The 25,178-nt window shown below is 46.7% G+C and overlaps 1 protein-coding gene across 1 annotated transcript; it reads left to right on the forward strand.

The window, feature by feature from the left end:
* The first annotated feature begins 21,940 nt into the window (after positions 1–21,940).
* LOC109743749 (bZIP transcription factor 53) lies at positions 21,941–23,247 on the forward strand. The gene has a single exon (XM_020302838.4). The coding sequence runs from the start codon at positions 22,470–22,472 to the stop codon at positions 22,920–22,922; it is 453 nt and encodes a 150-aa protein (XP_020158427.1). The 5' UTR covers positions 21,941–22,469; the 3' UTR covers positions 22,923–23,247.
* Positions 23,248–25,178: the final 1,931 nt, after the last annotated feature.

The raw sequence follows: 25,178 nt of genomic DNA on the forward strand, positions 1-25,178 counted from the left end.
TGGAAGTACATGGACAAAAATGTATAACCAATCTGTGGCGTAATAAGCACCAGTATTTTCTCAGTTCTCATGACATTTGTTTGAGGACAATAACGATGGAAGGATATGCATCCAACCAGGCAAACAGAAGCTTTGTCACATTCTTCCTGTTGAATGCAAGGTTACTATTGTCCCTGAGGCTTAAGTTTTACCGCAAGAGATTTCACACGGACGGGCACGTTGAAGAGCAAAAAAAGAAGTTTTAGGTGGACAAATGGGCTTCTAAACGTGCTCGGTGTAACGCCTCGAGACCGACGCTCCAGACGCTTTCCATGTTTTGCATTGTTACCGCATGTTATTTTTGTTTGTTGCATTCATCATGTCATCATACGCATTGCATCCACAGGTTTTCATAAAAACTCGTGGTCCGTTCGTAGTTCCCGCTTCTCCCTGTTGCCTTCGTTGTCCCTTCGAGACCAACCGTTCTTTAGTTGTCCGACCGTCTGAGCCTCTATGCACAGTGCACAAAACCCCTTCTCGCATGCGTCCGAAACCTGTCCCGAACCTGACCCGCTCAGTCATCACCGTTGGGTCTGGATCATCCCAAACATCTACAAAACATCTCCGTTTTCTTATTTGGACTCCCTACCTATTATTTTCTCGATCGTCCGATTTTAATCGGAGGGACCAAATGCCCCTATCAAAAATTCACTTGTTATATATAAGACCACCACCTACCAAATCAGTCCAACCCTAGCCTAAACCTATTCCCCTCCTTGCGCCGCCACCCACTCACCCTGTTCCTCGGGATCCTTCCCCGACCAACCACCTTGCTCTCAGCGCCGCCCAACCAGCGCTCTCCCTCCTCCTCGTTCCAGATGCCCGAACCCCCAATCCAAAAATTCCTCTCGGCCTCGTTCCTCCTCGGATCAGCCTCAGCCGCCACCCATCAAATCCATCCATCCAAAGCGCCACCCCGCCTCCCTCGTGTTATGCATCACCCCAACTGGCAGCCTACTCCCGATCCCCTCACACCCGAGCGCCCGAGGAGAGGAGCTCCTCGAGTGCATGAACCCGCCACCAGCAACCGAAGCCTCCACCGCCACCTCCTCTGCTCCCGGGGCCCGAGCGTCCTCTCGTCCAGGAGCACGAGCCCCTCGGCACCACGCCACCCCGGCGAGCCTGTCATCCAGCGACCTCGACCTCAGGCCGGCCCCATCGCGCCCAATCCCTCGGTCCCTCCTCCTCACTCTCTCTCTCTCACACATCTCTCTCTCTCTCTCGCAGGAGTTTCTCTCGTCGGCCATGGCGCCCGCAAGCCCAAGCTCGCCGTGCTCCGCCAGATTCGGCGCCTCCCGCTCGGATCCGCACCCCCACGACCTTGCTGCAGCTCCGCGCCGCCGCAAGTCCACGGCGTCGCTGGCCTTTGCTTCCCCTGCTCCAGATCGAGCGCATCGCTCGCGTCGATCGAACCGCCCTCTGCTTCGCTCGGCTGAACCAGCGCCTCGTTTCGCTCCTCGCTCAGGTTGACCGCGTCAAGTCCCACGACCGACCACACGCACCTGGGCTGCCTCCCCTTCGCCTGTTGGCCAAGGCCCAGCCGCGCTAGATCCGGCCTGCCTGGCGTCCTCCTCTCCAGCTGGGCCATGGCCCATGGTGAGCAGCATCCAGTGCCCTCTCCTATGCACTGTTGGGCCAGCAGTTTCAGCCCGATTGTGTTTTTTTTTTCTGTCTGCGAATTTGTCTAATAATCCGGAGAACGCCAGTTTTCAGAAAAGTCCCTCTAGATCATGCATTTAATAACTCACAAACCGTGCATCATTTGTAAATAAGTTATATATGTAAAATGCTTAGTTTTTCATCTAGTTTCATAATCTGCTACTTTCATCTATGTTAAAATGTTTAAACATGCTGTTTGGTTAAATTTGCTAAAATGCCATGTTAAAATGATTTAATTCAGAACTAATTAACCGTAGCTCCAAATTAAATAAACTATATATGTAAATTGTCTAGAAAAATGCCTAGTTTAACATGGTGCACCTTGTTTTACTGTTTAACAACAATAAAATATGGTTTTAGGCAGAACAGTACTAAATCTAAAATATGGACATGAGGATTTTCCGGAATTGTTGTTTATTGTTTCCGGCCTCATTTAACTTGCTTAAATAGTTAGTTTACTTATGCTTCACCTCTTGCCATGTTAATCAACATTTAATATTGTTGCGTACATAAACGAGAGAGAACTAAATAATTGATGTGGTGTTTCTTCAATATGCAACTCGTTGCATATTGAGCTCCATTTAATTTGTAGTGTTGTTTGGTGCACTTTGCCATGCCATGCATATTTAAAACGGACATGCATCATACTTGTTTTTGCATCATGCCATGCTTATGTGATGGTTGTTTACTATGTTGTTTGCTTCTTTCCGGTTTTCTTCTCTCGTTAGCTTCGGTTTCGTTCCGGAGTTGCGAGGATTCGTTCGACTACATCCGTTTGTCTTCTTCATGGACTCGTTCTTCTTCCTAGCGGGATTTCAGGCAAGATGACCATACCCTCGAAATCACTTCTATCTTTTCTTGCTAGTTGTTCGCTCTATTGCTATGCTGCGCTACCTACCACTTGCTATATCATGCCTCCCAAATTGCCATGAAACCACCTCTAACCTTTGTCACCCTTCCTAGCAAACCATTGTTTGGCTATGTTACCGCTTTTGCTCAGCCCCTCTTATAGCGTTGCTAGTTGCAGGTGAAGATGAAGATTGCTCCATGTTGGATTATGTTTATGTTGGGATATCACAATATCTCTTATATTATTAATGCATCTATACACTTGGTAAAGGGTGGAAGGCTCGGCCTTATGCCTGGTGTTTTGTTCCACTCTTGCCGCCCTAGTTTCCGTCATACCGGTGTTATGTTCCTTGATTTTGCGTCCCTTACGCAGTTGGGTGATTTATGGGACCCCCTTGACATTTCGCTTTGAATAAAACTCCTCCAGCAAGGCCCAACCTTGGTTTTACCATTTGACTACCTAAGCCTTTTTCCCTTGGGTTCTGCAGACTCAAGGGTCATCTTTATTTACCCCCCCCCCCCGGGCCAGTGCTCCTTCGAGTGCTGGTCCAAACCGAGCGATGTCCGGCGCCCCCTGGGCAACCAAGGTCTATGCCAACCCGACGTCTTGCTCATCCGGTGTGCCCTGAGAACGAGATATGTGCAGCTCCTATCGGGATTTGTCAGCACAGCGGGTGGTCTTGCTGGTCTTGTTTTACCATTGTCGAAATGTCTTGTAACCCGGGATTCCGAGACTGATCGGGTCTTCCCGAGAGAAGGTTTATCCTTCGTTGACCGTGAGAGCTTATAATGGGTTAAGTTGGGACACCCCTGCAGGGTATTATCTTTCGAAAGCCGTGCCCGCGGTTATGTGGCAGATGAGAATTTGTTAATATCCGGTTGTAGAGAACTTGACACTTGACTTAATTAAAACGCATCAACCACGTGTGTAGCCGTGATGGTCTCTTTTCGGCGGAGTCCGGGAAGTGAACACGGTTTTTGGGTTATGTCTGACGTAAGTAGGAGTTCAGGATCACTTCTTGATCATTACTAGTTGACGACCGTTCCGTTGCTCCTCTTCTCGCTCTCATTTGCGTATGTTAGCCACCATACATGCTAGTGCTTGCTGCAGCTCCACCTCACTACCCTTTCCTTCCTATAAGCTTAAATAGTCTTGATCTCGCAGGTGTGAGATTGCTGAGTCCTCGTGACTCACAGATACTTCCAAACAGTTGCAGGTGCCGACGATACCAGTGCAGGTGATGCAACCGAGCTCAAGTGGGAGTTCGACGAGGACCTTGGTCGTTACTATGTTTCGTTTCCTGATGATCAGTAGTGGAGCCCAGTTGGGACGATCGGGGATCTAGCATTTGGGGTTGTTTTCTTTTATTTTGGTTCCGTAGTCGGACCTATGTGTGTACTCTGTTTGATGTATGATTTATTTATGTATTGTGTGAAGTGGCGATTGTAAGCCAACTCTTTATCCCATTCTTGTTCATTACATGGGATTGTGTGAAGATGACCCTTCTTGCGACAAAACCACAATGCGGTTATGCCTCTAAGTCGTGCCTCGACACGTGGGAGATATAGCCGCTTCTATTTACAAAAAGTTGTACTCATCGTGCAATAAATTTTTATGCACAAGATGTTGATTTTATGGATCAGACCGATCCATTTGTTTGTGACTGCGAAAAAGAGTGGTTGGGTTAGATGTTACTGCCATGTTCAATCTGGGTTTTGTCTAAAAATTTGATGAACAATTAATCCTTGGGATTTTTGTACCATTTGTAAGCTTGAGTTGCACGTTGTTGCCGTCGTACTCCCCTCCACCTGCCACTACACTGCCGCATCTTCCACGGCTGTTCTTCCTTCCCGTCCGAGGCCTCGCCGTCGTTCTCCGCCTTGGTTCGCTCGCCGTGCCCGCCTCCGTCTGGTGTTGTCAACATGGTCAACAACCAAGAGGAATCAGGAGATGATTGTACGTGGAGAGGCTGACAGTAGGGACCCACCAGGGTCATTGCATTATGCAAGCAGGTGCCTCGTTATTACAAGCCAAAAAAATACTTCCTCCTAATTCCTCACTGCTAGAAAATCACTTAAATGTCTTAAAAGGTCAAATGACCCCTGAAATTTTCCAAAATTTGACATGACAGTTGTATTAGTACTACAAAATTTCTCGTTCATTTAGAACACCATCCGTTGCCACTTTACTCCAAATTCGTCTCTCACAGCTAATAAAAAATATGTACAACATCACACACAGTTGTTTTTTAGGAACCGTTTGCGATGAAAATATCTGGGTCTATTTAAGTCTCCCTCCTTAAGCTTCGCCGGCTCATCTGCTCCAGTGCCGGCAATCCCCGAATCCACGAATCCCAAACCCCATTCCCGCACCCCCTTCTTGCAAAGATGACGCCGTGGAAACGCTTCGTGAAGGCCCGTACGATGGTCGTGCCCCCCCCCTCCGAGCGCCGCCTCCTGCACCGAGAGCGCGGCCGCCTACGCCGAGAGTGCCGCCGCATCCGCATTGAGCGCGGCCGCTTCCGTCGAGAGGGCGTCTGCGGCAGCCGAGACGGCTGCAGCTGCTGCTGCGACGGCGGCTGCAAACGTCGAGAGCGCTCGAGCTGCCGTCTGTGCCGCCGATGTTGCCCTGGCCCGGGTCGAGGCCATCCACGCCAAGATCGATGATGCACACGCCAAGATATTCCAGGCCACCTCAGACTCCAGCATGCAACCCATGTCTGAAAAGGCGGCGGTGGCCATGGAGCACCTACTTCCTCATAAGGTCGCCGAGCGGGAGCTGGAGATGCAGGAGGCGGCGGAGATCGAGGAGCGCTGGGAGGAGGAGTTGCGCGTGGTCGAGGTCGAGGTAGAGAAGAGTCTGTCCATCGAGGAATCGGCGGTGGAGTACCAACGCGAGCTCTGGCGCAGCCACTACTACGAGTACTACAACCTTGAGGGCTGCGCCGACGACGAGGACGTGGTCGACTTCAGCAAGCGGGACGCAGAGTTCACCAACGGCGGCATGTCGCCAGGACAAGTCATCGGCGTCTCATCTCACCCCGGCGATGCATAGGCCGGCGCGGCGGCGGATTTGTTAAAATTACACAACGAGCGGATAACACCAGGGGCCCAGTTGTTTTTTTAGTTTCAGAGACGGAGCTCAACTGTGCGTTGTGCGGGGACTGTGGCCCGTCTAGCCCACGCTTACGCTTTTATTTAAGCACATGACCAGCCCAGTTGATATCTTTTTTCTTTCTGAAAATGGCTAGCCCAGTTCTTTTTTTTGGAGAACACCAAAGCCGAGGCCTGCTTGCTTTTCTCAGCCCTGCTGGGCAGCAAATTTTTCATGATGAGGAGGTAGGGATGTAAAGTAGTAAGAAATGGGCTTCCCCAGAAAATGGGCTATAAGTTGTAAGAAATGGGCTGTAAATTTTTAAACCAAAGCCAACCGGCAATTACATTAAAATATCTTTTTTTCTGGATTTCTCTACTCTCTACTCTTATAAAAACCAAAGCCAACTGGCAATTACATTAAAAGATCGTCTTTTCTCCCACAAGATAAACTACTCATACAAATGCATCTTCATGTTTCGTGCAACGCACGGGCATCTTGCAGTTAAGATTTTAAATTTCATTCATTTTTTTGCGGAGAATTGTTTTTTGAATTTTATTTTGATATAATTTTAAAAAAAATATTTTTAACGCGACTCAAAATTTCGTGATTAAAAGAGTTCGGAACCCACCGAAATATGAAAAATTTCGTTGAATTTTTCAACAGTGCCCAGAATATATGGTCTGTAATGCTAATAAAAAGAATATGGGCTTCAAATATCCTTAAGAATTAGCAAATGGGCTGTAAATTATTGAAAATAATGGCTAATGGGTTGTATGTTGTTTTCCACATATTTGGAGGCTGACTTCTGGGCCTACTAGGTTGACGATGACGCTGTCCTAATTTTTTTTTACGCGTACGCAAGGCTTTGTCAACTTAGTCAACACAGAGCAGTGACTGTTGGATGTCCATCCAACGGCCGCCGTGTTTCTTTAATCTCTGATCTTCCTGCTCCAGCCGCCCAAACAAGCGCCGGCGGGACTGCCTGCTGCCTCCTCCCATGGCTGGTTGTGCTGCCGCCAGGCCATCCCTCTACACACCCGCACATCCTGTTATTTTCCGGTGACGTCAGCCTCACCCCGCAGCCGACTAGTCAGCGCTCGTACACCCCTCAGCGTGGGCATCCGCTGCGGTTGCTTCGCCGGCTCCGGGTCGTTCCCTTCCTGGGCCTCGCCCTCGTCCACCGCGTTTGTGCTCTCGGCGCGGCGAGGTCAACATGGTCAACAAACAACAGCCATCGGAAGAGGCTCACAATAGGGGTCCACACAAGGAAATGCCTCCTTATTACGCGCAAAATAATGATTCCTCCACCTGACAGCTGGGACCCACCGGAAGGGCCTCTGTATTTCTTGAAAAAAGCGTTCCCCCCGCTGTCAGCTCGGACCCACCAGCTATATCTTCGCACACAAGGAAGTGCCTCCTTATTACGCACAAAAAATGAATACTCCCCCTACTAGCTGGGACCCACCATTGTGGGAGGCTGACTTGTGGGCCTACTAAGATGACGGGGACGGAGGGATTTGTCAACTTAGTCAATATGAACGATTCTAGCTCCAGTGACCGTACGATGTCCATCCAACGGTGGTAGTGCTTCTTCAACCTCTGGTCTTGTTGCTCCAGCCGCCCAAACTAGCGCCGGTCGTGCCGCGTGCTCCTGCTTCCCGTGGCCGGTTGTGATGCCGCGGAGGCCTCACCGCCCCCTACTACTCCACCGCTGGCCAGGCCCTGCAGCGACGGCAGCCTCACACCGCAGCCGAACCAATGAACCCTCGTACTCCTCTCCGCGTGGGCATCCACTGCCGCGTCTTGCCCGGCTCCGCGTCGTCCCCTTCCTAGGCCTCGCTGTCGTCCACCGCCCTGGTGCTCTCGGCACGGCGTGGTCAACGTGGTCAAGGAACGACTTCCATCGGAAGAGTACTGTACGTGGAGAGGCTGACAGCTGGGTCCACGGCCGCAGCAAGGAAGTGCCTCCTTATTACGCGGAAAATAATGATTCCTCCACCTGACAGCGGGGACCCACCGGACGGGCCACCGTATTTCACGAAAAAACGTTTCCCCTGATGGCTGGGACCCACCAGCTACATCTTCGCACGCAAGGAAGTGCGTCCATATTATGGGCAAAAAAACTGATTCGCCTCGCAGACTGCTGGGACCCACCAGCTACATCTTCGCACACAAGGAAGTGCGTGACAGTCGGGACCCACCCGTTCGAAGCGTACGTAGCGTTGTCATTCTGGTCGCGAACGTGTACGTACATACTGGTCGATGTAGAGGCGCGCACATGTGGTAGTAGAGGCGCGCACGTGTGGTAGTAGAGGCACGCACGTAGCATGTACACGTACGTACAGCGGCCAGGGTGCAAGAAAGTAAATACGGCCACGTACATACATACGGGCGGAGTCTCGAACGCCTACTCGCTCATACATACGGCCAGGGCTCGTGTACATGGCTGTGGCTGGGTCGGAACGGAGAAACTGCGTCATCATCGTGTTCATGGGGAGGCAACGGAATGCGTCGTGTTCATCAGGAGGCAACGGAACGCGTGCTGTTCATAGGGAGCCAACCAGCTTGGACGGAACAGGCGATGGAAATGAGGCCTGGCGTACCGCAAAACGGAGGAAACGACCTTGTGTTCCACCGGCCACGGTGGAAACGGGATCCTGTTCATCGGGAGGGGTTTGGCATACCGCAAAATGGAGGAAACGGACCTCCTACGGTCGAAACGGGGTCCTGTTGATCGGGAGGGGTGTGGCGTACCGCAAAACGGAGGAAACGGACTTGTGTTGGAGCGCTACGGTCATAACGGGGGTCCTGTTTATCGGGAGGGGTGTGGCGTACCGCAAAACGGGACTCCACGGGATACTGTTCATCTCCACCGTCGACCTCCTCCAGCCTCCACGGGCTACTGTTCATCCACCGTCGACCTCCTCCAGCCTGCTCCACCTGCGACTGTTCATCCACGGGCTCCTGTTCATCTAGCCTCCACCGCGCGCTCCTCCACCGGTTACTGTTCAACCAGCCCTCTCCACGGGGGTCCTGTTCAACCACCCCTCCATGGGCTACTGTTCATCCAGCCCTCCACCGGCTACTGTTCAACCAGCCCTCCACGGGGTCCTGTTCATCCAGCCCTCCATGGGGTCCTGTTCATCCAGCCCTCCACGGGGTCCTGTTCATCCACCGGCTCGATCGATCGTGGTACTATTCATCTAGCGGCAACAGCCTCTACTACCATGGGGTCCTGTTCATCCAACCCCCACCGGGAACTGTGCATCCAAACCCCCCAACAACGCTCACTGTTCATCAAGGGAAGGAGGCAACAGTGTTCGGTCGACTTCAGTTAGCAGCAGTAGCGAAGGAATCACTCGGGTTCAGTTAACAGCAAGGGATCGATCAATTGCTCGGGTTCAGTAACGCGTAGCCAGTGCAATCGCTCAAGTTCAGTTAGAGCCCAATGCCTCGCTCGGGTGCAGTTAGAGCGCAACGCCTCACACACACGCGCGTACGTACGAGAGAAACGCGCATCGCTCGGCCCCCGACCACCCACCGTAACCGGGAACTCCCCCGATATTTTCCTCGCCCTCGCTTCTACCACGGTTTTCTTCGTCATGGACAGCCCAAAGAATGTCATGCAGCTGCGTCTCCGGCCCGCCCAGGACGAAAAGCCCATTTTCTGTCATGCTTTTTTTTCATAGAAGTAGGAGCCCGCCACATCTATGATGAAACTGGGTTTTGTCACAATTATCGTCATAGAAGTGTCATAAGTATGACAGAAAAAATTTCGTTCGGCCCTAAATGTCACGGATGTTTCTTTTTTTTGTAGTGTAGACCGTAAGCGGAAGCTTTATGACAACGCGGTTGATGTAGTCGTACGTCTTCACGATTGACCGATCCTAGTACCGAAAGTACGGCACCTCCGCGATCTGCACACGTTCAGCTGGGTGACGTCCCACGAACTCACGATCCAGTAGAGTGTCGAGGGAGAGCTTCGTCAGCACGACGACGTGATGACGGTGATGATCAAGCTACCGGCGCAGGGCTTCGCCTAAGCACTGCAACGATATGGCTGAGGTGGATTATGGTGGAGGGGGGCACCGCACACGGCTAATAGACCAATGATCAACTTGTGTGTCTATGGGGTGCCCCCTCCCCCGTATATAAAGGAGTGGAGGAGGGGGAGAGAGCCGGCCTCCTAGGCACGCCCAAGGGGGGAGTCCTACTCCCGGTGGGATTAGGATTCCCCCTTCCCAAGTTGGAGTAGGAGAAGGAAGGAAGGGGGAGAAGGAGAGAAGGAAAGGGGGGCCGGCCCCCTTCCCAATTCGGATTGGGCTTGGGGGGGCATGCCCCCACCTTGGTCGCCTCCTCCTCCTTTCCACTATGGCCCATTAAGGCCCATTGACTCCCCGGGGGGGTTCCGGTAACCCCCCCGGTACTACGGTAAATGTCCGAACTCACCCAGAACCATTCCGATGTCAAAACATAGTCATCCAATATATCGATCTATATATCTCGACCATTTCGAGACTCCTCATCATGTCCGTGATCATATCCGGGACTCCGAACTACCTTGGGAACATCAAAACACATAAACTTATAATACCGATCGTCACCGAACGTTAAGCGTGCGGACCCTACGGGTTCGAGAACTATGTAGACATGACCGAGGGACGTCTTCGGTCAATAACCAATATCGGAACCTGGATGTTCATATTGGCTCCCACATTTCTACGAAGGTCTTTATCGGTCAAACCGCATAACAACATACGTTGTTCCCTTTGTCATCGGTATGTTACTTGCCCAAGATTCGATCGTCGGTATCTCAATACCTAGTTTAATCTCGTTACCGGCAAGTCTCTTTACTCGTTCCGTAATGCATCATCCCGCAACTAACTCATTAGTCACATTGCTTGCAAGGCTTATAGTGATGTGCATTACCGAGAGGGCCCAGAGATACCTCTTCGACAATCGGAGTGAGAAATCCTAATCTCGATCTATGCCAACTCAACAAACACCATCGGAGACACCTGTAGAGCATCTTTATAATCACCCAGTTACGTTGTGACATTTGATAGCAGACAAAGTGTTCCTCCGGTATTCGGGAGTTTCATAATCTCATAGTCATAGGAACATGTATAAGTCATGAAGAAAGCAATAGCAACATACTAAACGATCAAGTGCTAAGCTAACGGAATGGGTCAAGTCAATCACATCATTCTCTAATGATGTGATCCCGTTAATCAAATGACAACTCATGTCTATGGCTAGGAAACTTAACCATCTTTGATTCAACGGGCTAGTCAAGTAGAGGCATACTAGTGACACTCTGTTTGTCTACATATTCACACATGTACTAAGTTTTTGGTTAATACAATTCTAGCATGAATAATAAACATTTATCATGATATGGAAATATAAATAACAACTTTATTATTGCCTCTAGGGCATATTTCCTTCAGTTTCCCACTTGCACTAGAGTCAATCATCTAGATTACACAGTAATGATTCTAACACCCATGGAGTCTTGGTGCTGATCATGTTTTGCTCGCAAGAGAGGCTTAGTCAACGGGTCTGCAACATTTAGATCCATATATATCTTGCAAATCTCTATGTCTCCCTCCTTGACTTGATCGCGGATGGAATTGAAGCGTCTCTTGATGTGCTTGGTTCTCTTGTGAAATTTGGATTCCTTTGCCAAGGCAATTGCACCAGTATTGTCACAAAAGATTTTCATTGGACCCGATGCACTAGGTATGATACCTAGATCGGATATGAACTCCTTCATCCAGACTCCTTCATTGGTTGCTTCCGAAGCAGCTATGTACTCCGCTTCACATGTAGGTCCCGCCACGACACTTTGCTTAGAACTGCACCAACTGACAGCTCCACCGTTCAATATAAATGCGTATCCGGTTTGTGACTTAGAGTCATCTGGATCAGTGTTAAAGCTTGCATCGACGTAACCATTTACGACGAGCTCTTTGTCACCTCCCTAAACGAGAAACATATCCTTAGTCCTTTTCAGGTATTTCAGGATGTTCTTGACCGCTGTCCAGTGATCCACTCCTGGATTACTTTGGTACCTCCCTGCTAAACTAATAGTAAGGCACACATCAGGTCTGGTACACAACATTGCATACATGAGAGAGCCTATGGCTGAAGCATAGGGAACACCTTTCATTTTCTCTCTATCTTCTGAATTGGTCGGGCATTGAGTCTGACTCAATTTCACACCTTGTAACACAGGCAAGAACCCTTTCTTTGCTTGAACCATTTTGACCTTCTTCAAAACTTTATCAAGGTTTGTGCTTTGTGAAAGTCCAATTAAGCGTCTCGATCTATCTCTACAGATCTTGATGCCCAAAATATAAGCAGCTTCACCGAGGTCTTTCATTGAAAAACTCGTGTTCAAGTATCCTTTTATGCTATCCAGAAATTCTATATCATTTCCAATCAACAATATGCCATCCACATATAATATTAGAAATGCTACAGAGCTCCCACTCACTTTTTTGTAAATACAGGCTTCTCCAGAAGTCTGTATAAAACCATATGCTTTGATCACACTATCAAAACATTTATTCCAACTCCGAGATGCTTGCACCAGTCCATAAATGGATTGCTGGAGCTTGCACACTTTGTTAGCATCCTTTGGATCGATAAAACCTTCAGGTTGCATCATATACAACTCTTCTTCCAGAAATCCATTCAGGAATGCAGTCTTTACATCCATTTGCCAAATTTCATAATCATAAAATGCAGCAATTGCTAACATGGTTCGGACGGACTTAAGCATCACTACGGGTGAGAGTGTCTCATCGTAGTCAACTCCTTGAACTTGTCGAAAACCTTTCGCAACAAGTCGAGCTTTGTAGACAGTAACATTACCGTCAGCCTTAGTCTTCTTCTCGAAGATCCATTTATTCTCAATGGCTTGCCGATCATCGGGCAAGTCAACCAAAGTCCACACTTTGTTCTCATACATGGATCCCATCTCAGATTTCATGGCCCCAAGCCATTTCACGGAATCTGGGCTCATCATAGCTTCCTCATAGTTCGTAGGTTCGTCATGGTCAAGTAACATGACCTCCAGAACAGGATTACCGTACCACTCTGGTGCGGATCTTACTCTGGTTGACCTACGAGATTCCGTAGTAACTTGATCTGAAGTTACATGATCATCATCATTAGCTTCCTCACTAATTGGTGTAGGAGTCACAGGAACTGATTTTTGTAATGGACTACTTTCCAATAAGGGAGCAGGTACAGTTACCTCATCAAGTTCTACTTTCCTCCCACTCACTTCTTTCGAGAGAAACTCCTTCTCTAGAAAGGACCCATTCTTAGCAACGAATGTCTTGCCTTCGGATCTGTGATAGAAGTTGTACCCAACAGTCTCTTTTGGGTATCCTATGAAGACACATTTCTTTGATTTGGGTTCGAGCTTATCAGGTTGAAGCTTTTTCACATAAGCATCGCAGCCCCAAACTTTAAGAAACGACAACTTTGGTTTCTTGCCAAACCACAGTTCATAAGGTGTCATCTCAACGGATTTAGATGGTGCCCTATTTAACGTGAATGCAGCCGTCTCTAAAACATAACCCCAAAACGATAGCGGTAAATCAGTAAGAGACATCATAGATCGCACCATATCTAGTAAAGTACGATTACGACGTTCGGACACACCACTACGCTGTGGTGTTCTGGGTGGCGTGAGTTGTGAAACTATTCCGCATTGTTTCAAATGAAGACCAAACTCGTAACTCAAATATTCTCCTCCACGATCAGATCATAGAAACTTTATTTTCTTGTTACGATGATTTTCCACTTCACTCTGAAATTCTTTGAACTTTTCAAATGTTTCAGACTTATGTTTCATCAAGTAGATATACCCATATCTACTCAAATCATCTGTGAAGGTGAGAAAATAACGATACCTGCCGCGAGCTTCAACATTCATCGGACCACATACATCAGTATGTATGATTTCCAACAAATCTGTTGCTCGCTCCATTGTTCCGGAGAACGGAGTTTTAGTCATCTTGCCCATGAGGCATGGTTCGCAAGTACCAAGTGATTCATAATCAAGTGATTCCAAAAGTCCATCAGAATGTAGTTCCTTCATGCGCTTTACACCAATATGACCTAAACGGCAGTGCCACAAATATGTTGCACTATCATTATCAACTCTGCATCTTTTGGCTTCAATATTTTGAATATGTGTGTCACTACTATCGAGATTCAACAAGAATAGACCACTCTTCAAGGGTGCATGACCATAAAAGATATTACTCATTTAAATAGAGCAACCATTATTCTATGATTTAAATGAATAGCCATCTCGCATCAAACAAGATCCAGATATAATGTTCATGCTTAACGCTGGCACCAAATAACAATTATTCAGGTGTAAAACTAATCTCGAAGGTAGATGTAGAGGTAGCGTGCCGACCGCGATCACATCGACTTTGGAACCATTTCCCACGCGCATCGTCACCTCGTCCTTAGCCAATCTTCGTTTAATCCATAGTCCCTGATTCGAGTTGCAAATATGAGCAACAAAACTGAAGGAAATATGCCCTAGAGGCAATAATAAAGTTGTTATTTATATTTCCTTATATCATGATAAATGTTTATTATTCATGCTAGAATTGTATTAACCGGAAACTTAGTACATGTGTGAATATATAGACAAACAGAGTGTCACTAGTATGCCTCTACTTGTAATGTTACTGTTTACAAAGCTCGACTTGTTGCAAAAGGTTTTCGACAAGTTCAAGGAGTTGACTACGATGAGACCTTCTCACCTGTAGCGATGCTTAAGTCTGTCTGAATCATGTTAGCAATTGCCTCATTTTATGATTATGAAATTTGGCAAATGGATGTCGAAACTGCATTCCTTAATGGATATCTTAAAGGAGAGTTGTATATGATGCAACCAGAAGGTTTTGTCGATCCAAAAAGTGCTAACAAAGTGTGCAAGCTCCAGCGATCCATTTATGGACTAGTGCAAGCATCTCGGAGTTGGAATATACGCTTTGATAGTATGATCAAAGCATATGGTTTTATACAGACTTTTGTAGAAGCCTGTATTTATAATAAAATGAGTGGGAGCTCTGTAGCATTTCTAATATTATATGTGGATGACATATTGTTGATCAGAAATGATACTGAATTTCTGGATAGCATAAAAGGATACTTGAATAAGAATTTTTTAATGAAAGACCTTGGTGAAGCTTCTTATATATTGGGCATCAAGATCTATAGAGATAGATCAAGATGCTTAATTGGACTTTCACAAAGCACATACCTTGATAAAGTTTTTGAAGAAGTTCAAAATGGATCAAGCAAAGAAAGGGTTCTTGCCTGTGTTACAAGGTGTGAAGTTGAGTCAGACTCAATGCCCGACCACTGTAGAAGATAGAGATAAAATGAAAGTCATTCCCTATGCCTCGGCCATAGGTTCTATCATGTATGCAATGTTGTGTACCAAACCTGATGTGTGCCTTGCTATTAGTTTAGCAGGGAGGTACCAAAGTAATCCAGGAGTGGATCACTGGACAGCGGTCAAGAACATCCTGAAATACCTGAAAAGGACTAAGGATATGTTTTTCGTTTATGGAGGTGACAAAGAGCTCGTCGTAAATGGTTACGTCGATGCAAGCTTTGACACTGATCCGGATGACTCTAAGTCACAAACCGGATACGTATTTATATTGAATGGAGGAGCTGTAAGTTGGTGCAGTTCCAAACAGAGCGTCGTGGCGGGATCTACGTGTGAAGCGGAGTACATAGCTGCTTCGGAAGCAGCAAATGAAGGAGTCTGGATGAAGGAGTTCGTATCCGATCTAGGTGTCATACCTAGTGCATCGGGTCCAATGAAAATCTTTTGTGACAATACTAGTGCAATTGCCTTGGCAAAGGAATCCAGATTTCACAAGAGAACAAAACACATCAAGAGATGCTTCAATTCCATCCGTGATCAAGTCAAGGAGGGAGACATAGAGATTTGCAAGATACATACGGATCTGAATATTGCAGACCTGTTGACTAAGCCTCTCTCACGAGCAAAACATGATCAGCACCAAGACTCCATGGGTGTTAGAATCATTACTATGTAATCTAGATTATTGACTCTAGTGCAAGTGGCAGACTGAAGGAAATATGCCCTAGAGGCAATAATAAAGTTGTTATTTATATTTCCTTATATCATGATAAATGTTTATTATTCATGCTAGAATTGTATTAACCGAAAACTTAGTACATGTGTGAATACATAGACAAACAGAGTGTCCCTAGTATGCCTCTACTTGACTAGCTCGTTAATCAAAGATGGTTAAGTTTCCTAGCCATAGACATGTGTTGACATTTGTTGAATGGGATCACATCATTAGAGAATGATGTGATGGACAAGACCCATCCGTTAGCTTAGCACTATGATCATTTAGTTTATTGCTATTGCTTTCTACATGACTTATACATGTTCCTATGACTATGAGATTATGCAACTCCCGAATACCGGAGGAACACTTTGTGTGCTATCAAACATCACAACGTAACTGGGTGATTATAAAGATGCTCTACAGGTGTCTCCGATGGTGTTTGTTGAGTTGGCATAGATCGAGATTAGGATTTTTCACTCTGATTGTCGGAGAGGTATCTCTGGGCCCTCTCGGTAATGCACATCACTATAAGCCTTGCAAGCAATGTGACTAATGAGTTAGTTGCGGGATGATGCATTACGAAACGAGTAAAGAGACTTGCCGGTAACGAGATTGAACTAGGTATTGAGATACCGACGATCGAATCTCGGGCAAGTAACATATCGATGACAAAGGGAACAACGTATGTTGTTATGCGGTTTGACCGATAAAGATCTTCGTAGAATATGTGGGAGCTAATATGAACATCTAGGTTCCGCTATTGGTTATTGAACGGAGACGTGTCTCGGTCATGTCTACATAGTTCTCAAACCCGTAGGGTCCGCACGCTTAACGTTCGATGATGATTTGTATTATGAGTTATGTGTTTTGATGACCGAAGATTGTTCGGAGTCCCGGATGAGATCACGGACATGAAGAGGAGTCTCGAAATGGTCGAGACATAAAGATTGATATATTGGAAGGTTATATTCGGACACCAGAATGGTTCCGAAGTGTTTTGGGTACTTTCCGGAGTACCAGAAGGTTACCGGACCCCCCCCCCTGGGGGGTTAATGGGCCTTCATGGGCCCTAGTGGAAGAGAGGAGGCACCAGCCAAGTGGAGGCGCCCCCCCCCCCAAGCCCAAATCGAATTGGACTAGGGTTGGGGGGCCGACCCCCCTTTCCTTCTCTTCTCCTCCTCCTTCCCCCCTTCTCCTAGCGGGGATAGGAAAGGAGGGGGGCGAATCCTACTTGGAGTAGGACTCCCCCCTTGGCGCTCCACACCTTGGCCGGCCTCCTCATCCCTCCCCCTTTATATACGTGGGAAGGGTGCACCCCAAAGACACACAAGTTGATCTTTTAGTTGTGTGCGGTGCCCCCCTCCACAGTTACACACCTCGGTCATATCGTCATAGTGCTTAGGCGAAGCCCTGCGCTGGTAACTTCATCATCACCGTCGCCACGCCGTCGTGCTGACGGAAATCTCCCTCGGCCTCAACTGGATCAAGAGTTCGAGGGACGTTACCGAGCTGAACGTGTGCTGATCGCGGAGGTGCCGTGCGTTCGGTACTTGGATCGGTTAGATCGCGAAGACGTTCGAGTACATCAACCACGTTACTAAACGCTTCCGCTTTCGGTCTACGAGGGTACGTGGACACACTCTCTCCGCTCGTTGTTATGCTTCTCCTAAATAGATCTTGCGTGATCGTAGGTAAATTTTTTGAAATACTACGTTCTCTGACACTATGTGTGTATTTTTGTTGCATTTTTTAAGACCTAAAAAATGATTTCATTTTTTTTAATTAAGGGCTCAATGTAGCTCGATCTCCATTAGCTATTTTCGTTTTTACATTGATAAAAGGTAAATAGAAACATACACAATGAATAAAGTTATATTCAGAGTTTAAAATAACAAATATTTCAAATAATATTCTGATTGAAACCAAATAAATTGTTACTAAAGAGACAGTTGAGAAGACCCCAACCAAGGAGTAAAAAATATTACGTACTTTTTACATCCTAGTTGTGACATTCTGACGGTATTTACCCAAGTTACAAATCTTAGCTGACCTTACCCGTTATTGTAACATTGTGGAAATCAATTAAAAAAACATAGTGGAAGCTTTTACCCTAGTTTTTTTCTTTGACATACCGAAAAGATAGATCAATTTGGTAGGATGACATAACAAGTAGATCAGCAAACACCTTGAGGCGTACTAGTTAGAAGCATGCAAAATTATGTCAATTTATCTCAAATCTATGAAACTTTGTAAAACTTGTCGTCCAAACACTCCCTCCACCCTTGCGGTGGCGGTGGTTTGCCCTTAACACGGTGTCGTCGCTCTATCCCCGACATTTCTGGGAGGTCTATGAGGTGCGACGTGAGACCACCAACGCCGGCCGATGTGGATCTTCGCGGTGGATTGGGGCACCCTTGATCTGAATAACGACGGTTGACGACGGATCACCGCCTCATATGATCTGGCCGGTGGTGGTCCAGCAACTGTTCGGGAGTTGGTAGGCAGCTTTTGCTGCGATGCGACATCAACGATGGTGGCGCAAAGCAGCGATGTAGTGGGTCGGGGATGGTGTGGCTACCGCTTGCCAATTTTCTGGCGTCGTTAGCCCCTATCGCAATGGCTCTAGAGCACGTGTGGATGAGGTGTTGAGGCTCCCATGAAGACATTTGACTCTTCGCATAGTGCGGCGGTATGTATTCGCATGCATGGCTTTTGACGCGTGGTGATGCCCACTACAAGGTTATGCACATGAGCGGCTGTCTTCGGGCATGTATTGCCATGGGATAATACGGATTTCCTATATAATCATGATGTGTGGGTGTACCCCTCCATGCCACGACACCTTCTTCAACAAGTGGTGAGGACAACACATGGTTATTTCGATTTGGTGGTGCACTTTAAATATTGGGTCTCCAGCTTCAGGGTGAAAACTCTAGATCCGACCTTCATTGGTTGGACGTGCAATGGTGTCATTGGTTGCATGTGGCAATGGCCATGTTTACGTGCGGTTGGATACGGTGACGGTGGGGCTTGGGGCGTTCCTTTTCTCAAGATGTTGTTTTCGGAGAGCCTTACTCATGGTAGTGTATTGTACATGGTGCCCCAGCTATTTTGTTGCGCATCATTGGTCGCATCTGCTCTCTTTCTTTTTTACTTGCTCTTTGAAATTACCTTTTTGATTGTGATATTGTGCCATTGCGTAGGTCCGGTGTAATTGTTATCATTTTTTACATATTATATTTTTCCTACTTATAAAGGTTGGAGTTGATGATGAGTTCATATATGGGACCCACAATACAAATAAACAAATAAACTTCTACCACATGGGACTATCACCCATCCAAAAGACATGAATACAAAAATGCATCTTTACTCACTTGTTATACCAAGCACAAATAAATAATACTACTAATTAATGTGAGAACACCAGTCTTGTGAAAAATACAAGTAGCAAATGCAAAAATGTGACTCCAACTCAAAATGATTCTCTTGGTCCAAATCCAATTATATAGCAACTGCCTAAAGATCTTTCATTATATTATTATTGTCTTTTTAATTGTGAACCATCCTTGTTTTTATAGTTTCATACCAAGGCACGGGCGTTGTGCTAGCTTTCTATCCACCTAGCTGCACCATATCGCTCTTGTGTAATTTCAGATACTCCCTCTGTTTCTAAATGTAAGTCTTTTTTAGAGATCCAATATAAACTACATACAGATGAATATAGACGTACTTTAGAGTGTAGATTTACTCATTTTGCTACTTATGTAGTCTATATTGAAATCTTTAATAAGACTTATATTTAGGAACAGGGAGTACAACCCTAGCAAATAGGATAATGAGTTGTGAGTCTATTCAGCCACTGCATCATCCCAAGACATGGTTCCACCATTCGGCTTTGCCATTTTCTTTCAAGGTACAGTATATTTTTGTGTGAATTTACCCTTGTCAGTCAGAGAATAATAAAAATAAGATAGAAGCCGTCAGAACTAATAAAAAGTAAAACGTGACTATTTTTGTCGACAAGGTAAAATGTGGCCAGGAGATCACAAGAGGAGACAAAGTCAACACTCCTAGAATTTACCGTTAGAAACCACAGAAAGAGAACGACACCAATATCCTCATAAAGAAAAAGGGAACGACAACAATTATTAAGAAAATGAATCCGCCAGTAAAACTGTAAAAGAATGCGCTTTAACACCAGTGCACGCTTACGTGCGCTTGGATCGATTTAATATTGCACGCGTGAACTGGGGTGCACGAATGTCCAATGGAGGGGTAAAGAAGAAAAAAGCAACCGTCTCCGGCTCCGGCCGGTTCCTTGTGGATGCACCTCGTTCGCACGATGCGACGTCGTGACCACGAACGGGGTTGGCATGCTTCGCCTTAAAACACACTTAACCAACTTTAAAAAAAATCAATTAACCAATTGCTAACTCCTTCGATGGAGCGGGCTTTACCACCAGGGAAGCTTCCAAACCAGCCCTGGCGGCAAGGGCACGCACGAGGACCGGCGGCACAAGAAAAAAGGCATATAGTTTCGAGGACCTTCTTTTTCTTCTCCTTTTCTTCTTAGACCGGGTTTAGCCTAGCTTCAAGAGATAAACTCCAAGAGACAAGAAAAGAAAAGAGGTGGGCATCTAGAGCTAGAATATGCTCCGGGGAAAGAAGGTCCCTGTCAACCTCAGCCAATCCGGATACACATTGGTGCCTGCTTCTATTCACTCAATAACTTTTTCATATGTGGAAATTATTTACACAATATCATAAACTTTTAATGCATTCCTCGTGATCTACTAACATATTTTTCATGTCTTTATAAAAAAACTTATTTTTCATGTATATAAACTACAGTAAACAACTATTACGCCTTTGGAAATAAAACTCGCTCCAAAATTTTCTGTGTGCAGGGGAACGTACCTGCCAATATGCTGGTTAGCACTAGTAAGTGATTAGTATTCTATGACAAAAGACGTGTTGGCCAATGCCCTCAATGGTTCATGATCTAACCTCTGTTTACACAACCAAAACAGCTGCTTTGCGTTTGCTCTCTGCTGGTTTTGAGGCGATTTTATATGCGTGACATCAACCGGTCGACCGACGCTACACGCTTCTTGGCCTTGGCCTTGACGTCTTCCTACCGTCTTCCCCTTCCATGGAGGATATGGATTGCATTTGAAACATGTAATCCATGGGCAAATTTGGCACTATTTTTATTATTACAGTGGGTATTAGTTGTCGATTAGATATTTACAAAGTTTGGAAGGACTTTAAGGACCATGAACAGCTGGGGGCATGTGCGTGAAGGCGTGAAGGGGTCACCGTCACAGCTTTTTTGGCCGCGTCGATCGTTTCGGTTTGGTCAATCAATGGGCTGCTTCCCTCACGTGTGGCTTTGCGTTTCCACCCTCGTTAAATACATGATTTCTTATGTTGTTCTGAAAGATTAGCCGCAAATGCCTTCGACGTCTTTTACAACGACTGGTTGGTTCGCAATTCAGTTTGATTTCCCTTCCTTTTGTTTCTCTATAAAATGAACTTATTGAAAGCATCTTTTTCTCTAAATTTCACCAAAAAAGTATACATTTTTCAAAATTTGTAATGGCGTGTGAATAATTTGCCACACCACCTGCAAAACTATGTTGAAATTGCCCTGGACTCTACATTGGCTAATCTTGGGTTATTTCACTTTTAATTTTATAATCTGCATACTAGTTTCTGGAATCGTACTTCCTCCCCGAATTCTAGCAAACTTATTTACATTTTTGTACAAAGCTTAGTTACCGACCTTTTCATGGATTAGTTGAGAATGTTCTATGCTGCATCTGAAATAACGCATCTGTTGCCTAGCCGCTGGCAAACAAAAAGTTGTAATATGAAGAAAAAAAACCGTTTACTGCTGTGTGTATTGACCGATCGAAAAAAAAAAAGAACCGATGTTTGCTCGGTAGGACTTTGGCGTAATTAGATGGAGACATAGCGAATATCCTCCTTTCCTGCGTGTGGATTTGCAAAAGTGCAATAGATATCTTTAAAGTTAAAAAATAGCCCATGACAGGTTGTCCTCCAGAAAATGCCGCCCACCTTCCCCATTTCCAAAAATACCCAGAATGCCCTCCGCTCCACCTATAAATAGACCCTCTCCCAGCGCTTAGAAACCTTCCCCATCATCTCTACCTTCTTATGCATTAGAGCCCCCGGAGTTGCCTTCGATTTGCAGCTAAGTCCTGCTTTCTTTCTCCCTTCCCGTTCTTACGTTTCAGTCCCTGTAGCTTCTTTTTTCCTTACAGTCTACTCCCCGTTCCGTTGCAAATAAGCCCCTGAGCTCTGTCACATTCTAGCCTCGACTCCTTGGTCTTGGGAGGAGTTCGTCGCAGATCCGATCTAGAGAGCCTCCCCGCACCACCCATGTTTACCTTCCCCTTCCTCTGACGGCCGCCGTCCCCCGATGAAGCTGCGCGTCCGCTGCCGCTCCCACTCCTTCTCCGTCGCCTTCCTCTACTGGTTCTACGACTTCTCATGAACTCCTCGCCCCTCGACAACGCCGCATCCATCCTGCCTCTAGTTGATTAGATCCAGCTCCGTTTCTTCCCCTTTCCTGTCTTCTTCCTTCCCGCCATCAAAGAAAAGAGATCTTTTTCCTGGTTCTTGGATCGAGAACCCGACCGACCATGTCGTCGCCATCGCGCCGGAGCTCCAGCCCCGAGAGCAACATCGCCGGCGGCAGCGGCAGCGGCTCCGCCGGTGACGAGCGCAAGCGCAAGAGGATGCTGTCCAACAGGGAGTCGGCGAGGCGGTCCCGCGCGCGCAAGCAGCAGCGGATGGAGGAGCTCATCACCGAGGCCAGCCGCCTCCAGGCCGAGAACGCGCGCGTGGAGGCCCAGATCGGCGCCTACACGACCGAGCTGACCAAGGTGGACGGCGAGAACGCCGTGCTCCGCGCGCGCCACGGCGAGCTCGCCGGGCGGCTGCAGGCGCTCGGCGGCGTCCTGGAGATCTTCCAGGTGGCCGGCGCTCCCGTGGACATCCCGGAGATCCCCGACCCGCTGCTCCGCCCGTGGCAGTCCCCGTTCGCGCCCCAGCTGGCCGCCGCCGGTGGCATGCCCGACGCGTTCCAGTTCTGAGCCAAGAGCCGCCAAGACATGTCATGCCACTGCATTGGACCACCATGGATGTGGTTGCTGCTCATCTACTGCTGCTGAAGAATACTAGTACTACCAGTTTGTTTGGTTCATGTTTAATTATGGTTTGATTCGTGTTGCTTATGTAATCCTAGACCATTATTAGTACTTATTTTGTGATTGTAATCTTCCTATGCTCCTAGCCAGTGGATATGGATAAGAACAATGTCATTGATGTGTGGGGGAGCGCAAATGGATTGTGCGTATCTTTGGGTGATTTGTAATAACATCTTGACATGGAACCTATATATATGTTTGCATCAAATTATTTAGGCATGTGTTACTTTGGCAAGTGTTTGATTCAATTTTATGAAATGATCTAGGTTGATTGGTTAGTGTTGATTATGTTACGTTTGATTCAATTTTATGAAATGACCCTGGGTCAATCTGCTTGCAGAAATGTTAGTCTCCTTTTGCCAAAATTGGATTACTCACAGGGATTGTTTCTGAAATTATCAATGCATCCCTTTTTACCTAATATATGTGCTGTGAACCTGTGATGACCGGTGAATTGCTAAAAGGCCATAGTGGAGACGCCATGCTCTAGCATTTGCCCTTTTATGTATATTTGGATGAAAAAATTGCAAGCGTCCACTGATATTTTATCGAAAATTTCCATTTATTGTGACTGGCTTTTGTTTAGAATATTGGCATCATCATCCACCAATGGTGTTCAGTTTGTGTGTAGGTATAGGATATGGTAACACTAAAAAGTGATGTCCACTGTATCTGCTCTGTCTCCGCCCCTACTTAAATGTTTGTACTTCATTGGTTCCTAAATATATGACGTTTTGGTAGTGGGAGTATTTGCTAAATATCCTTCAAGTAGTTTTCATTCATAAAAAAATAGTATTAGATTGGTTCGTTAAAGTGTCAAGCTTACCAAGTCAATCATTGGTTTTAGCTCATTAAACTTAATGAGCTTACCGAACAAGCTACCGAGTTGCACGATCAACTTGTTAAGCTCCTAATATAACACATCACATATTTCTTATCTGAAGTGACAATGTTAATTGACATCGCAACCTATCTATTCCATCGAATCGACTCAATCCAGCCCATAGGTGGCACTAACTAGGGCATCTCATAGCTGCACCTCTGTCCCGTAGGCCCTTATACTTTGCACCCAAAACAAAAAGGTGTAACCCGTTGTATTAACGAGAGTTCTCGAGCTTCAAACAAACATAGTTTGGCATGGTTTTGCTTGTTAAGCACATCGAGCTGAGGTTTAATAGCCCCGAGCTTAGCGAGCCGAGCAACTAGTTAACCCACCCCTAGGTGGATCTACATGCTTACGTGTCTGAGGTGGTGGCACAATGGTGAAGGAGATGGCGCCGTGTGAAATATGGCTATTTTTTTAATAATACATTTTTTAATTAAATTACAGAAATAATACGTCGAAAGTATTATTTTCAAAAATAATACATCATCGGCCCGCTGCAGGCCGACTGGGCCTAATCGGCCCACAGCAGGCCGATCGGCTAGCAGCAGGCCGACTGCAGGCCCGGCTGGCACGCGGCGGCCTCTGGTTGGTCGGGCCACGTCGCGAGGGGGAGGGATTGGGCTGTCGGCGTGGTGCGCCCCTGTCGGCCTACCGCCCGCCGATCGGCCAGCTGCTGGCCGACAGGGTGCTGCCACCTGACGCGCTGGCCGGCCCGTGCCTTATCCTCCCCTTCCTCCCTTCTTCTTCTCCCCTTGCTCGTTTCTTCTTCTGTTCTCTGTGTTCTTCCCTTCTCCTCTCTCTACAGAAAAATGGCACCCATTTATACACCTAAATGAGCAAGATTTTCGCGATTTTGGCACCGTGAATGGGTTCAACTCATTTAGGGCAGCCAAAAGAGGTCTCGATTTACTGATGGGGTAGCTCATGATGGTCGTGGTGAGCATTTTGGTGGAGGTGGAGGTGGTGAAGTTGGGGCAGTGTGGTGGTGGTGAAGTTGGGGCAGTGTGGTGGAGGTGAAGCTGTTGTTCGTCGTTCTTCGTTGGAGCCGGAGCACCGGCAGTTTTTCGTTCGTCGTTCGTCGTTCGTCGTTCTTCGTTCGCACGCACGCTTCAAGGGTATATTTCAGCCCACATTTTATTTTTCGTAGGTACTCCGGTAGTATTTGTTAATATGTTTCGATGTGAAATAAATTTTGTGTGCGATTATTGTTATTTGCCCCGGTAGTATACGTAAATATTTGTAGTTGCTACGGCAAA

Source organism: Aegilops tauschii, chromosome 1, assembly GCF_002575655.3.
Source record: "Aegilops tauschii subsp. strangulata cultivar AL8/78 chromosome 1, Aet v6.0, whole genome shotgun sequence".
In the NCBI taxonomy this organism is placed as follows: domain Eukaryota; kingdom Viridiplantae; phylum Streptophyta; class Magnoliopsida; order Poales; family Poaceae; genus Aegilops; species Aegilops tauschii.

What these genes read in the sequence shown, in the direction of transcription:
- LOC109743749 (XM_020302838.4), top strand. Translation starts at nt 22,470, where the DNA reads ATGTCGTCGCCATCGCGCCGGAGCTCCAGCCCCGAGAGCAACATCGCC.